The sequence below is a fragment of the Malania oleifera genome, chromosome 8 (assembly GCF_029873635.1).
Source record: "Malania oleifera isolate guangnan ecotype guangnan chromosome 8, ASM2987363v1, whole genome shotgun sequence".
NCBI lineage: Eukaryota > Viridiplantae > Streptophyta > Magnoliopsida > Santalales > Ximeniaceae > Malania > Malania oleifera.
The window spans coordinates 100,472,329-100,489,012 of NC_080424.1; the positions used below are offsets into that span (position 1 = coordinate 100,472,329).

The 16,684-nt window shown below is 34.9% G+C and overlaps 1 protein-coding gene across 4 annotated transcripts; it reads left to right on the forward strand.

Annotated features, from left to right (window-relative positions):
* The first annotated feature begins 2,771 nt into the window (after positions 1-2,771).
* LOC131162254 (protein BASIC PENTACYSTEINE6) lies at positions 2,772-9,583 on the forward strand. Of its 4 annotated transcripts, none has more exons than XM_058118557.1 (3): positions 2,772-2,975; positions 7,722-7,890; positions 8,079-9,583. In XM_058118557.1, the coding sequence occupies exons 2-3, from the start codon at positions 7,822-7,824 to the stop codon at positions 9,018-9,020; spliced, it is 1,011 nt and encodes a 336-aa protein (XP_057974540.1). In that variant the 5' UTR covers positions 2,772-2,975; positions 7,722-7,821; the 3' UTR covers positions 9,021-9,583. The 4 variants fall into 4 exon arrangements, with proteins under 4 accessions (XP_057974540.1, XP_057974543.1, XP_057974541.1 ...); XM_058118560.1 differs by having other exon boundaries at positions 2,816-2,975; positions 7,799-7,890; XM_058118558.1 differs by having other exon boundaries at positions 2,817-2,975; positions 5,202-7,890.
* Positions 9,584-16,684: the final 7,101 nt, after the last annotated feature.

The window sequence follows — 16,684 nt, forward strand, 5'->3', positions numbered from 1 at the left end:
CAAGACCTGTAATTACGAATATTAAGGGTTGTATACTCATGGAAAATAGTTTTTATTTTTTAATTTAATTATTTAAAAAGTTGGTAAAAAATTCAACTAATTTTTTTTTGGTTATTTTTATAACATTTAAATGAAATAAATGGGCAAAAATAAATATTTTTGACCTTATTTCTATGTTAATATGTTTTATTTTCATTTCTAAATTTTCAACTAATTATAATAATTCCATATTATTGTTTAATTTTTAAAAATTTATATAGAAAAGTTGGGAAAACATCTTTTTAGCTATTTTTTATATTTTTAATTTTTACTTTACATATGGGGGTGTTGAGTTTGAATCTTGGATTTTAATTTGTATGAATTGAGTGTTTTTGCTAAATTCACGCAAATTCAAATTCAACTCTCAAAATCTATGATCTAAATATTATCTTATATAATTTTTGAAAAATTAGAAACAAAGTTTTAGTTTTGGTAATTAATTTATAATTTAGAAATAAAAAATAGAAAATTGTTTTGCACTTTTAATTAAACCCTTTTTAAAAATCTTTTTAACACGTTCTTTATAAATAACAATAAATTAAAATTTCAATAATCCTTTGGAAAACTAAAGGATAAAAAACATAAAATATTTTTCACAACTAAATGAGCCATAAAATTTTCATGGACAAGAATTCAACAAATGGTAAGATGCAATATAGATAATTGATACAACATTAATTTAATCTAAAATAAAGTAATGATGTATAATTATATTGAATTTTGTCTTAATCTACATAAATTCGAATTTTAAGGTTTTAAAGTAAGATAATTATGTATGATAACTTCACAACAAGTTTGCTTTATAACTTTATAGATTAATGAAAGACCCTTATAAGTTTTAATTGAAGTCCCTATCATTTATGTACTCGAACTTTAATGTTTTTGTATTTATTCAAATTCATTGAATCTGTATTGAAACAACAACTTTATGTCTCCAAAATTTATATGAAATTCCTTAAATACTATATGCTGGCAACTCTAAACTTGAATACTTGAATATTCATACAGTGAACTTTTCAAAATATTTGAATATTCATGAATTATTATTTTTAGATATGCATAGCTAATTGTTTGGTTATAGTGATCTTAACCCCATGTTTGTAAAAATCTTGAATTGAATTGTATTAGATTTTGATAAAATGTAATATAAAATTACATTATAATTTGTTCAAATTCACTCAAATTTAAATTCAAGATCTAAAATTTGTGCATCCAAATGCAAAATTTATTTTGGCATTTATATTTTTATGAATTGTAAAGGCACAACATACACCTATTTCTTTATATTATCTTATTTTATTAACCATAAGCATGTCAAATTTAAAAAAAAAAAACATTTAAGTTCATAACTTCATGCAATTCATCATGGAATATTGTTATCAATAGAAATTACAAAAATGTTCTGCATTGAAACATTTGTATATACCATTGTGTTTGGTAGGAATAGGAAAAACCTTTCTTATTTATGTTTTATTGGGTGAAAAGTCATAGTAAATATTGAGTACACCTTGTGTGTTAGTCGTATTAAATGACGTAGAGAATATTGCTATTTTACCATATATCAATGGGGTTTTTTTTTTCTTTTGATAACTCGGGGACTTTAACCACCATCACGCCACTTTGGATATTATGGTACGACGCCAAACCTGGGGGGGATGAAAGCTGTCCGTCCATTGATGCATTTCTGATAATTCACCGAGGTAAACTCTAAAGGGGAAGTCGAACGCGTGACCTTGGAGTCACTAAAGTCACAAGTCGTCCTTATTACTTGAGTCAACCTGGCTGAGTTACCATTTATCAATGTTAATGTATCAAAAGAGAGACTTCTTCATTTTGAGTGACTTAGGAAGCAGCTTTATCTTAACCTTTTTACCTTCTGCTCGAACCTTTCATGGAGGAATGACTTCATACCGTACTGAGTATTAGGTCAGACATTAATGACTGTAACTTACTACAGGAAACACCAAAAAGCATATAGCAACACAATTGAACTTTAATGTACCAAACAAATGAATAATATAATGCAGTATTTTCTAAAAAAAACAAAAAAAGAGACAAAAAGGAGACAAATTATCATATACATTATAACATTAATTAATTTCAAGAACAACTTTTTGTATAATAATTACAATAAAACATATTTATAAAACATTATAAATGATGTTATGAAAGAAAACTTAGTACTTAAACCATGCATTAAGGAGATTAAAATTCAGATTTTGAATTTCTAAATAAAACTTTACATTTTAAATTTTTGTCAATTTAAATTTTGTCTTTAATTATTTATTGCCAAGTGATAGTTCCACTTCAATTTTTTGCCATTTGAGGAGGCCATTTCAGGCGTGCGCGTAGCAAAACGTGCTCTGGCGGCAGCAACATTTGCTGCTGTGGAAAATTGGAATCCCGAAATTATATCCGCATTTTATTTTACTTTTTAGAATAAAATTATTCCGGGTAACACGTGCCTTAATTTCAGTTGCTGTTAGTTTGGTTAATGGCGATTCACCCTTTCCCAATGTACTTTTACAGCTTCCGAGTTGATTCAGTACCGGCCTCACGTGATCACTCCCTCTCCCCGCCGCGCCCACGTCCTTCTTATCGCAAGTCAAACCTCGAGTCAACCAGATCGATGGATCGTGATTCGCAAGCCACGGTCTCTTCTGTATACTGTGCCGCACCATATATGTACTCCGGAAGTATAAAACCGCAGTAAAACAATTTTAAAAAATAAAAAAGAAAAAAGAAAAAAGAAAAAAGGAGAGAGGAAATGCGAGTCGCACACAGGTAAAACTAGAAGCTCCAGTCCCAAGACAAAAAGTTGAAATTCTTTCTTCTCTTCACAACAGTTTATTCGCACGCAGCTCCGAAGGGCTCTCCGTCGTCAATTTAGGGTTTTCGATCGCCTTCTTCGCTGCGATTCTGTCGTATTTTCTCCGGTAAGCTTCGATTTCACAGTAGCTTTTCAATTGTTTTTTTGTTTTTATCGTCTCTTTACAGGAATAACTGGCCACTGTTGTCACCTCGTCTGCCCTTACCTACCGCAATCTCGTCTTTGATTTGTCTCCATTGTAGCTCGAGCTTAGTTGCTGGCTCTTGTTAGAGCACTCGAGCGTTCTTTTTCTGCTTAATTTGTGCTATGCTTTGGGTTTTATTGTGGATGCGGACGCTTCGTCACGAACTTGGGGGTTTTCTTTTGTGGGGTTTTGGTCGGTAGTGTTCTCGCGTTAATTGCGCGAGACTGCTGCAGAATTTAATTTTCAAGCATTGGCGTTAAATTAGTTTGAGATTTGGTGTTTTCGAACTTTTTAGGCAAAAGTCTGCTATTTTTCCTTTCTTGACAAACGTTTTATTGGCTTTCTTTTCTTGAATTGTTTAAATTGCTATTCTTGAAAGCCTGGTTACTTAATTATGTATAAGAGAGTGTGTTATTAGTTTTATTGTCAACTATTTCTTGTGAGTTTAGGTGTTGATTCTTACTTTCCTGCGATTATTTGCTTCATGTTGGTTTTCTCTTGGGAGTGAGAAAAAGAAAGGCACTAATAATCTGTTGATAATATCTTGTTTTGGCAAGTAATAGATTTGCAAATTTTTAATTTAATTCGTAAATGACTGCTTTGTGTGTTAGTATGTTTGATTTTCTGATGGCTCTTCTCGGGCATTTGTTTAATAGGTTACTGGTTGCATTTTAAAGAAAAAAAGAGAATTAAACTGTGACTGCCTGAAATTTAATTAGTGATGCATAATATTGACACCATTCTTAGACTATGGAGCATCATTGGCTATTTTACATAATTATTTTAAAAGCTTATTTACTTCATTTTATTTTGATGCAAGATAAATTGTTGACTTTAGGAAAGATTCCATCCATATGGATTATTTTGACTGATCTAAAGCTGCTTTGGCGAAGATATCTATTGCTAGCTAGAGTAGAATGTAAAATCTCATTATTTTAATAAATTCTCTCTGCTCTGACACTTTTTCTCACATGAGGCTGAGGCTCAGTGTATTAATATTGAGCTGAGGCTGGTGCCAGTAGTAGTTTGGGCTAATATCTTTGTAATTAATATTATGTTTGAATAATTGTAAATGGATTGTCAAAAGTGCATATTGTTCTACTCTACGTGTTTAATTTTTCTTGGTGCATGATATCTTACTAAAAATGTATAACTTATAAGCTTACCTCCAAATTTCCCTTTTTTGGACAATAAGGGGTGCTATTTTCACTTTCCAGCCTTCTTAATGGTTTATGTTCTTGGCTACATGGATGGAAGTTTTGATATTGAACTTCAAGTGAGTGATTCAACTACAGCATACCTGCCATCATTTGGTAGTGGAGTTAGGATTTTGTTGTGTGAACTGTCACAATTTGTTTAATTGGATAAATAGGTAACATTTGGAGATCTGAAGGGATTTGGTAGAAGATGTTTGCTTTCCTGTTCCTGGTCTTTCACCATTCATTAATACAAAGAACTCAGTGTAGAATTTTATTCCTTAGCTAATTTTTATAAATGCTCATGTTTTGACTGCTGCTTTTCCATTGGATGCATGAATAAATAGATGTGCATGTGTTTTTGGACAAACCAAGAGCATGTGTTTTGGCTTGTTTTCTCCAAGTTCACTCTGTTTTTGTCTTGACACCAACGTGAGCATGATTGTTGATACAATTGTGATTATTATTGTTATTATTATTATTCCCTGACTAAGTTAATTCTGCAGTTGTCGTTACGACTTCCGCCTGGATGGTGCTTCATTTGGTCTCACGGGTTTATTGGGTTGGCCAAGGCCTTAGCGAGCAATTTTTTTTTTTTTTTAATTTCTTTCCTCAGTTTATTGTGTGAAATTAAAACTCTACTTGATCAATACTTTTTGCTGTGATGAGATATTTACAATGAATGCATGAGGGTGTATGTGGCGACAAATAAAGCCCTTTATGCACCAAAACACTACAAAAAATACCCCTCATCCTGCCTCCCTTACTGGCTCCAAATAAAGAGTCCCAGAATGAGAGAGTTCTTTTCAAGCTGACACTCTTTTTTATTGTGCTTTTTGTCAATGGAAGTTACAGTGGTTAGGAATAGGCAGTTTCTGCTGACACAAACCATGTACACGTGTGCATCAGTACTAATTATTTTCAGTACATGCTCTTTTTGTGTGTTTTGCAGAATAACGTTGCAATTTTTGCAATCAAGTCGTGCTGTCAAGAGTACCAGATATAACCATTCCATACTTTGTTCTCATGCCTCACAAGTTGAGCTTGAGTCTTCCTCAAGCTCAAGCCCATTTAACCAAAGGGCCCATAAATGCATGTGGTGTATGCCTCAGAACCTGACATCTTAAAAGTCTCATAACTTTACATCTTCAAATGGAACGCTTAAGAGAAAAGTGCAATTTGAATAACCATAGGAGCACATAAATATGTTGAAAATTAATTATTGTGTGAGGGGAGAGAGCATTCTGAAAGAGGTAATTAATCTGGCAATGCTGATAATAGGTGCCTCTACTTTAGGTGTTAATTGGAGCGTCAAATTTTGATTTTAACAATTACATGTTGAGGAATGATGGACCTTGCTGCGCTGGATTTTTATTTTTTCAATATCTTCTGAAGCATCCGCAATATATTAATTCTTGAGAAAATAATGTGGAATATTAATGATGATGCTAGTGATGAATAATTTATGATGCTTCAATTCTAGAAATAAATTCCGGTAAATATTATTCCTTGTATTTCCAAAGACCTACGGACTGGGGGGAAAAAAATACTTTGTAGTTTCATTTGCATTAATGGTGCATTTTTGAAGCCTCAAAGCCTACAAGCCTACAACTTGATGCTTTGGGTTTTTCAAGCAGACATTACAGACATTAGAACTGCATTTCAATGTTTTACTTAATTTATAATTTTATGAAAAAAGAAATCACATTTCCTTCACCTCTTCTGTGTGAATTTTAAATAGTTCGAAGGGCTAATTATGTGCATTGCTTCCTTCCAGCATGTGAAAAGGTATAATGTATGTCTGTATTATGCACATTGGTGTCCTAAAAGATTATAGTAACATGTTATTAGATGCAGGATTTATCTAAATGTTGAATTTATTTAATGATCAAATTTATGAGAGATTTTTAAATTTTCTTTGTAGCTGAATGCAATATGGTATTTTTAACTATTTATTAACTTGTAAACTTTCTTGTTTCATTGATGTGTGGGGGCTTTAAGAGATTGTGCCTGTTTTGTGATTGATCAGTTAAATATTTTTTCCATAATTGATTTTCTTTTTATTTTTTGGGTACTTGTAGACATTGCGAACACTCTGTGAATTGCCACAATTGTGTGGAAAGGGGGTGGCATATAGGTGGGGAGTTATTAACTAGGGCCTTGTGGCAAAACTAGGCAGAATTGGTGTTGAACTTAGAAATTTGTTGACCTTTTGGGTGTTTTATGGTCAGCCTGGTGTTCTATCAAGAACCTGTTCAACAACATGACTTTGATGCATTGATATTTGCATGTGAACTTGAGCTGGTAGTAATATTTTTTTTTCCTGGCACACATCCTACTTGTTTTATTTTGTCGAGCACCATCTGTTGCAAATTGGCGCTCCTGCATATTTCACCAACAGTGTGGTATTTTTGTTTTCCTCTGATGCTGTATTACCTTTATGCTAAGGTTTCTACAGTTGCATTGGTGTAGATTCTGGATTCAAAATCTTACTGTTAAAATCAACTGGGTATATAGTTTTCATTACTGCCAAACCTGTTACTGACTGCGTATGCTTCCTCATTGTAATCCCATTTTTTTGCCCCAGGCAAATTGCATCGATAATTGATAACAGGATATTGGCAACTAAATGAGTTTTGCTTTTTTCTTCTGCCAGATGTACCTGGACCTAGTAGTACTCACTTTGTTGCATATGATTCTACATGATAGCATGCTTTTTCTTACACAACAACGGTGCCTGGGTTCTCTCATGTACCACAAAGTTGTGCACTTTTTATCTTTAGGTGCCAGTGTATGGTCACTTGTTCTTGAAGTTTCAATCTGCTTCATTAGTGTGCTATTTTTGCTGTTCAGGGCTGTGGTTTAATTATTTTCTTACGTTGACTTGCTATTTTTTCATTGCCTTTCTGGTTTCAATTGTTTACCACCTGGTAGCAACATGTTCATTGTTGTTTCATAGGTACTTCGGGCAGATGTACCGTCTGCATAAGGTTTATTATGTGTCATTTGAGTGTTAAAATGTATATTTGTGAGTTAGTGATTATCCTGGCAGTTTGGACAGCTTTGGAATGTTTTGTTTACCTGAGTTCCATCTCCATGATTATAATTTTCAGTGAAGCGAGTTACTTTTTCACTGTGTATTTTTTTTTGTTTTGGGGGGGGGGGGGGGGGGGGGGGTTCTCTCTTGAGGGACTGTTGTTACTAAATGTTTTGTTCCATTTCACTTAGTTTTGCATTCACAAGTGAATTTTTTTTATACTGAGCAACACTTTGCAGGACACGGTGGCCATCCAAGTCATGTAGTCTACTTACTAATTGGACACTTGTTTGTTTTTTGTTTGTATTTTAGTATTTAGCATTTTTTTTTTCTAATTATACCTAGAATTTTATTAACAATAGATAGATAAATTCTTGCCCCTTTCTAACAATATGCCCCCATTAACAAAATCTGAGCAGATTTCCACTTTTTCAGATGCAGCTTCTGCACATCTGGTAGCTGCTTTTTGATTTGCTGAACACCCTTACAGAGGTTTGAAATTATTTCTGCAGTTTTTGTCATTTGTGTATCTCAGATGGATGATAGTGGCCATCGTGAAAATGGAAGACACAAAGCAGAGCAGTATAAAACAGCACAGGGTCAGGTAACAAGAAAGATTTGCCATTAAAAAAATGCAGAAAATAGATTTTAATCATTGGCCATTTATTTCCCTTTATCCCGAGCCAATGTGAATAAGCAAAGGTGAATGTTTTGATAGGAGTACACACCATGAATACTTTTATTGATTCTTTTTCCATGTTTAATGATAATTCTTACATTGTTGTTTTTCAGTGGCTGATGCAGCATCAGCCATCAATGAAACATATAATGGCTATAATGGCTGAAAGAGATGCTGCCATTCAAGAAAGAAATTTGGCCATCTCTGAGAAAAAGGCAGCTCTGGCAGAGCGAGACATGGCCTTCCTGCAGAGAGACACAGCAATCCAAGAACGAAATACTGCCATAATGGAACGGGACAATGCCATTGCGACCCTGCAATACCGTGAGAACCCTATGAATAGCGACAATATGTCGTCATGCCCACCAGGATGCCAAATTTCACGTGGGGTGAAGCACATGCACCATCCACAGCAGCACGTGCACCATCCTCCCCACGTGGCTGAAGTTCCTTACAATTCAAGGGAAATGCACATAAGTGACGCCCTCCCAATGTCACCGGTAGCTTCTGATGCTTCAAAGTCCCGGCGGGCTAAACGAGCCAAGGAGCCTAAGGCTACACTGTCTAATAAGAAAGCTTCAAAACCTTCGAGGAAGGTTAAGAGGGAGGGTGATGACTTGAATAAGATCATGTTCAGTAAATCACATGAATGGAAGGGACAGGATATGGGTGGTGGAGGGGATGATCTTAATAAACAGCTAGTTGTGTCAAAACCTGACTGGAAGGGTCAGGACCTGGGGCTGAACCAGGTTGCATTTGATGAATCAACGATGCCCGCCCCAGTTTGCTCATGCACTGGTGTGCTAAGGCAGTGCTACAAATGGGGGAATGGGGGTTGGCAGTCTTCCTGCTGTACAACCACAATGTCTATATATCCACTTCCAGCAGTACCCAACAAGCGTCACGCTCGAGTAGGAGGGAGGAAGATGAGTGGAAGTGCCTTCAATAAGCTGATTAGCCGACTTGCTGCAGAGGGTCATGATCTGTCTGCCCCAGTTGATCTTAAGGACCACTGGGCTAAACACGGGACAAACCGGTACATTACAATCAAATAATTGGCTTCTCAAGTTGGTTTGAGTTGGGAGGTTGAGAACTGGAAAATGGCATGTGATGATCAGGTATGCAATCTCAATTCTAGTTTTAGTACTGGAGGAAAGGAAGGTTTAATGGCAATTGCAGTTCAGGTCAGGTAGGGGAATGTACTGGGCAATTTTCTGCAATATGTTACCCTCCTCAACTTTTAATTACCTGAATGGGATTTACAGAGGGATGGAGGGCTTTTTGTCGTTGTGACCGGGTGTTCCCAATAATAAAAAATATGAACTAGAAGCATTTATCCTTGTAGCTGGAGATTAACTGTATATCAGGGTTGTACTTCCAAAACAAAACAAAACAAAAAACTTAATTGTGTACCAGTTAGAAGTGTTAGTTTAAGATATACATGGTTATATCTAAGTGTTTTATATATATATATTGTATCAGGGAGTGTTAATTTAAGAGATAGATGGTTAACTAGGCTTTTCTATTTTCAAAACAATATACTTGGTATATCCAAGTTCTTCTATCTCCTTGTATCTGCAAGTGTAATTTAAGATATAGTTGGTTGGCTTGGCATCTAGATTTTGGTTATTACGCCCCCCCTCCTCCCAATATTATCATTGTTAGATGTGACAAGCTTTTGATGAATTATTTCTACTGTGACAGAGCTTTTGGTTACTTTGGAGGATGTTAGAATAGCATGTTTGGTTTGTGGAATAGAATGGGGTAAGAAAGCAAGGTAATGAAAAGCATGATAAAATCAGGCGATAAATTTGATTTCATTCTTTTCAATTTGATTTCATTTGTACGTATCAAATGTGCAATAAGCAATTTTTCTGAATATGGTTATTTGCATTAAACTGCCATTGCTTCTGCGTCGGTCATTAATAAATTTGATGTCTTTGCATTGACCCATTTCATTTATTGATTAATATAGGGTTCATATTATTAATCTTGACAACTCATGTGGCTCAGAATCTTGGGCAAAAAATGTATTTTATGGTCAATAGTAGTTGCGAGCTGGGAATTATTTATTTATTTATTTATTTTTTATGATAGAAATCCATTCTATTAGATTAGGAATTCTGCATTGCATGGTTATGCATTTATGCAATTTTTGATATTCGAGAATGAATATAATGAGATGAAATGGGTGGAAGCTAGTAGCTATTCTTATGTGATGCATGCTTCCCAAATTTATTTTAATTTTATCCATTTCGGTTCAGCCAAATAAATATTGCATTTAATTATTCAAGTAGAAAATTTTTAATGAAGAGGCTTGATTAGCACTTTGAAAAAATTATTGTTGAAAAATAAAATAAAATAAAAATAGTAGGATGACATATTTTATCATTTCATTGAATGAGAAAGGGATTGTATTAGAAGCAAGATAATGACTTGAAATTTTTGAAGTGTCCTTAAATCTTTTCTTTATTATAGCCTTGGAGCCATCTTATTCAATTTTTAATTATAAGTCATGGATCACTTTCAAAGAGAAGGTATTCCTATTTCATTGTCCTGTGCTCCCTTCACTAATATTGTATTATTCACGAAATTTGATTGCATATAATGTTTATTTTAGGTTCAATAAAAAAATGATTTCAATTTCCACATGAAAAGACAGCACGGGAATTTCAAGTCAAAATTAAATCTTCTTTGATTGTGCTTCGTAAGCAAATTCAACAATAAACACTTCCAACTTTCCTCGTCATCTCTGGCACTATTCTTATGCGATAATGGATAATTTTTTTCAATATATTCAAGTTAAATCCTTACTATTTTATTTTAACTTATTTTAAATCTATTTCTACTCTTTATTGCCTAACACAATAATTCACTTTTCTTAATTGATGTCTATATGCCAGGAGCCGAATTTGAAAATTTTAAAAGATAAAATTGATCTTCATCAGTGTTCTTTATTATTTTTTCAAACATTATAAGCTTATGCAATTTTAAATATAGCATATTGATTTTGATTATTTTATCTATTTTTGCCTTTTTGAGTAGTTGATCAAAAAGAGATGAAAAAAACAAAAGGAAACTCAACCTTTGTCATTGACGATGATAAGCAAGAAAACGTTGTGAGTAGAGGAGTTATATGGATGTAGTGTTGAATTGAAAAAAAAATTTATTGAACCGATATGTGGCAACTGATCATATCTATTTATCATATATTCCTTTTTAATAATTTTATAGTTGGACTGCCTAAATTAGAGCTTTCTTTGGCATCCAAACACAAACCATCAACCCACTGGTTGGGAAAATCCATATTAGGGTCTTTGGATTTGAAGAGAATTCATCCTAAATTCAGCCTAAACTTAACATATTCATGTTTAAAGAACCCTACGGTGAATGTGTCAGATCACAAACAGTCAATACCTTTGCGAGTGTTGGGGAAAACACCAAGTAGAAAATCCTCAATCAGAGAGGAAGAACAGCTGTGGTAAGTTTCAAACCAACATGCACGACAAGAACCGTGGCATGTTGCAACATTTGACTTCGTGAATTTCTAAAAAATATAAACATAAAAAATGGAAACTTCAACAAGAAATTCAACTTCAAAATCTCAAATTAATCAAAGAGCAAGCTGCATGAGCATTCATTCCCAATTTTGCAGCCACCAAGACTAACAAAAGAAACAAATCTTTAGGTAAGATGTACCTAAAAGATGTTCTGAATTTCTTTTATGTCCCTGGGAGGGGAAAAAGAGAAAAAATTAACTATCAAGAACACATACATGACTCCGGGCAGCTGCATCTTCTCCCATGCATTTATTAAGAAATTTGTGTCCTGGCAAGAATGTTCTTGCCTGGTAATGCCAAAAATGACCGTTCTTGAGAGGATGTGTTCTCTCATGCATTTGTTAAGAAATTTGTGTCTTGGCAAAGATGTTCTGGCCTGGTAATGGCAAAAATATCCATTCATGGGAGGATGCGTGGGTGGGGGAGATTTCGACGGAGCTAAAGGTTCCAGATCTTCTCGAGCTTTCATCGATTCATAATGCTCCCATCAAGCTCCTTTATTTGTTCCGTGGGAGTTGTTCTCCTTGAGATTCCCATTTGCAAATCTCAATGAAAGAGGGGTCAATGAAAATGGGTGTGTGGAAGGGGGATTCCTCAGGCATGTTCAATTTCAAATCTCTCCTCTCACCTTCTGAAACCCACACCCCACACCTTTTTTCCTTGGAACCACTTTCTTTTGGAGAGCAATGGTACCAAGGAGGATTCGAGCTTTGGTCTGGACTATAATCCAGGAAAGGATTAACATGCATGATTTGCTTCAGAGGAGAAGGCTCTCGGCCCTCACATGTGCTTCATGTCTTGTGAAAGCAATGTATTGAATGCCCATCTTTCCGTGCATTCATTGCAAGGTGGCTTTGCAGCTCTGGAATGCCATCATTTCACTGTTGGTGGAAGAGCAGGTGGCTTAGAGAAAGCTGAGAGACTTGCTATTTGGTTAATTTCAGAGGCTTTCGAAGAAATAGAAATGGCAGAGCTCTCTGGCGCGGCTGTTTTCACCATCCAATGGACCTAAGATTTTTAAAAGTCAAATCAACCTGCTCGTGGCGCAGGGTAGAGCAACATTCCTAGCCTCCTTGCGAGTGAATGCTCTTGGATTTTTTTGGGGTCTCTCATTGTCTGACCTCACTTGGAAACAATATGTAATGGATATTTATAATGTACTTTTTTTCCTGTTCTTCCTTGGATGCATTATATTTCTTGTGCTTTCCTGGTTTTCTGGGGACCACCTATACCCTGATTCTCAGTTGTAATCACATAGTCTTCACCTTCTATAAAAAAAAAATAAAAAATTTTGACACAACAGCATGCTGTTCTAGGATACTATTTCCGTAGTTTATGTAAGAAAAACAATGTAGGCTTGTTTCTGTTGGATTAAAGATAAATAGGCAGCCGATGGCAAGAGCAATGGCATGTTTGCTATCTAATCTTTGTCCAATTTTGTTGCATGGCTGTGACTAAATCTTCTAGAGGCCTAGACTAGCTGGCCTACCAAGCCAAACAAAATGTTTTTTGGGGTGGGTAATTCAAATGATTTTCTACACAAATACATGCTGAAAATACAGAAATTTAGTTTCAATGGTTCTGTTTATTGGCTGTAAAAAAGCTATATTTACTGCAGCCAACAATATCTTAGATTAGTGATAAGATAATGAATAATCAATCATTGCTGCAGCTTAACTGCCTGTAAAAAAATTTTAAGGTACATGGCAGTGCACATGATCAACAAATTATGTCTAAAATCTAATGTCAAATCCATCATGACAACTAATCATAAAGTTTCAAATTAAAATCCTCTTTGGGTTTCAATTTAGATAATCCCCTACATCTGAGAATATTTCTCAGCATAAATTTGAACTGGAAAAGGGGTGGGGTGTGGGCCGTGGGGGCATGATTTTATCTTAAGCTCAGAGTCATTCTACATCTCCTTAAGCTGAGTTTTATCATTTCAAAGTTTGGCGTCTGGTGAAACATGTTGAATTCAAGAATGATAAATTATTAATGCCCTCATCAAAGAAGAAAAATCCAGAGCATATTTGTTAATTGACAAGCAATGCAAACAGAACTAAATACATAAGGACTGCTTGATATTTATTTGATTAATCACTTTGGCATTTCGAACAACAAAATAAAATCCAACTACAATTCAATGTCAGAGACTATTTCCAAAATCAATGAAAGATAGAACCAGATCGACCACAGTTTACTTACATCATAGGTTTCCATCTCAGGCACAAAAAAATAAAAAATTGTTTTTGGTTGCATTATCATCTGCATTATAATATACTTACTATTCACTCACCCACCCACACATACAAAAGTGGAAAAACACACACACACACACACAAGACAAGGAATCATTTGAGCATGCATGAAAATCATTACAAATTTATAAGAGGATAAACTTTATTTTTTTTAAAAAAAAAAAGTAATTTCTAAATAAAATGTGGCGGCCCAATGCAAATAAAACATTTTAAAACAAAAAAGGAATATCACAAAGATCAATGGCCAAGAAAAAAGTGTACAAAACCAAAATAAATCAAGAAACATTAGAAGGGCATACCAGTTAATGATGGAGAGAAGCTGCTTTCTGACATTTTGTGCCCAGAAAAAAATTCTTTGCCTTCCATGCCCTCATAAACAATTAGTAAAGTCAGGTGATCTCCCTCAGGCTGGAAAAAATTGGCCCCTTTTGATCTGCTTAGGGTTGTTTTTCTCTTGGCCCGTGTAGAAGATGTTTTCAGTCTCAATAATTGCAATGATGGTCAAAATTTCATCACTGCATTAACATATGAGGCCAGCTTATTGCTTGGCTGATGCTTGTGAAACAGGAGTGGTGAAATAGGAGTGGTGAAGTAGTGTTTGATTTGAAATAGGAGTTATAACCAACAAATCAAATCCTTGTTTGGGGTTACATACATTCTGCTTTGCAAATCTAGGGTCAGTGAAACAAAATATCCCATCAATAGTCAAAGAAGCCTCAGCAACATTGGTAGCTACAATCACTTTCCTCTTTCATCAATATTGCTAAAACATTTGGACAATCCATTTAATTTTGACAGTAAAGATGACTCCCTCTCCTCCCTCTCCCAACCTTGTCATGGTTCATGCGTTGCTGCTTCCCTAAAACCCACCAAACCACGGATCTAAGAAGAGCAGAGTTTGTTTGAGGGAGCAGTGTGGGGGATAATAAGCACAATATTGACACAGTAGATGGATAGAACACAATTTCAATTTTGGTACACAGGCAGTATCAGCCATATCAGGCTTGTGTCAATGTCAGACATGTTTCAACACTATGGCCTCTTAGGTGTGTCAATGTTTTTTAGGTGGGGGAAGGGGGTCTAAGGCAATGAAACAAGGACAAATTTGCAATTTCTCCATATTACCCTTGGATCCTCTCCTTGGCAAAGGGGTAGAAGACCATCATCCTCTACACCCTCAGCCTGTTGACACATGGCAACATCTAATATCAAGAGTCACAATTTAAATAGGCAAAACAACAGCATTTTGGCCCCATTTTTCCACGAGCCTTTAACAGAAACTCCCCCCTAAACCAACAATTTCTTTCCTTTCCTTCTAGTCAGATATTCCCTGCTGGACTTCGCCAGCCTTCATGGTTATTGGAACTATCCACCAAAAACATATGTTTTAGAGCATAGGAAGTCCATTAACAACTGACAACAATGGTTATTAAATAATAATATAATAAACATTGTTGGCATCTTCTAAGCTATCTGTCTTCTATCGATTTAACTTGCCATGAAATTTCACTGTGTAATCGACCTCCAGAACCTTGGCAGTAGTAAAACTTGCCCCGGTTGAGATCATTTCTCTACGGAGATCGTTGAGAACATTTCACTAGAGGATCTTCAGGCGACAATCAAGATCTGCATCAACAGGCTCCAGTCTCCATCTTTTGCGTTTAAGATATTGGCAACCACAAAGCTCCAGTTGCTCACAAAGATCTAGTCTGACAATCACACTCTGCTTGGCGAATCTGGCACAGTTCGGGCTCTCATTCCTGTTCTCCACTGCACTGATACATGGTCACAAGAACACGCAGTAATGACTCTGTTGAACCTGTCTCTCACCAAAAACAATGAAGTGATTATCACTTCTGTCAGAGCAATCAAGTTCCCTGTGCATGTCTTGAAGACCGGAACAGAGAATTTGAACCAGAATACAGTTAGCGACCTCCTAATTATTTGCTAACCGACAAAAAATATCAAGGAGCGCATGCAGCACAATTCTGTATGAAGAAGAAAGAGGCTGGGTCTGTGAAGGGCAAGGGATTGAGGATAAGACTTTGAAGGCCATTCATGCATTTGTGGAGCCAATTGAGGATGGGTCCGTGAAGTGAAAGGAATTTGTTGTTCTCTAGAGTACCATGCAGAATTTTCACTGTTTAAAAAAACTAGTTAAACAAAAAAAGACAATTCAAACCTTTGTCATTAATATATAATGAAAAGCCAATACATTGTGAATTAAATGAGTTATACGGATATAATGTTGTCTAAAAAATTATAGAACTGATATATCATACACAATATACTACTCATAAGATACCTATTTATTATTTATTCCATTTTTTATTATTTTTTAAATTGGATTATCACTATATCAGGGGTTTTTTGACATCAAAACACAAAAACAATTAAGCCGCAGGTTGGGTATTTATTATTTATTCGATTTTTTATTATTTTTTAAATTGGATTATCACTATATCAGGGCTTTCTTGACATCAAAACACAAAAACAATTAAGCTGCATGTTGGGAAACTCCAAATTTGAGTATTTTTGGATTTGAACAGAATGCAAAATATATATATATATATATATATCAAATTTTATACATGTTTATTAAAATTCAAATTTCTCAAATTCATGTTTTCTGATGCATGTTCCTATACTTGGCAAAAAATTATAATCTTTAAACAGCAAGTCTACAATAACTAGAAAGAAATAATTAGTACAGATATTTCATAAAACATGATCAGAATCCTGGAAGGAAAAAACACGATCAGCTCACATTTCTTAGAGAGAAATTTGTGAACACTACAGTGAACGTGTCAAATCACAAATAATCAGCGCAATGCATCAGACAGGGATAACTGTTTCAATCTGATGTTCTCATCATCCATTTCAAGGTAGAAGAACAAT

Coding starts and splice junctions, on each gene's coding strand:
- LOC131162254 (XM_058118557.1), top strand. CDS start 7,822: ATGGATGATAGTGGCCATCGTGAAAATGGAAGACACAAAGCAGAGCAG. Junction 7,891..8,078: donor ATAAAACAGCACAGGGTCAG/GTAACAAGAAAG, acceptor GTTGTTTTTCAG/TGGCTGATGCAGCATCAGCC.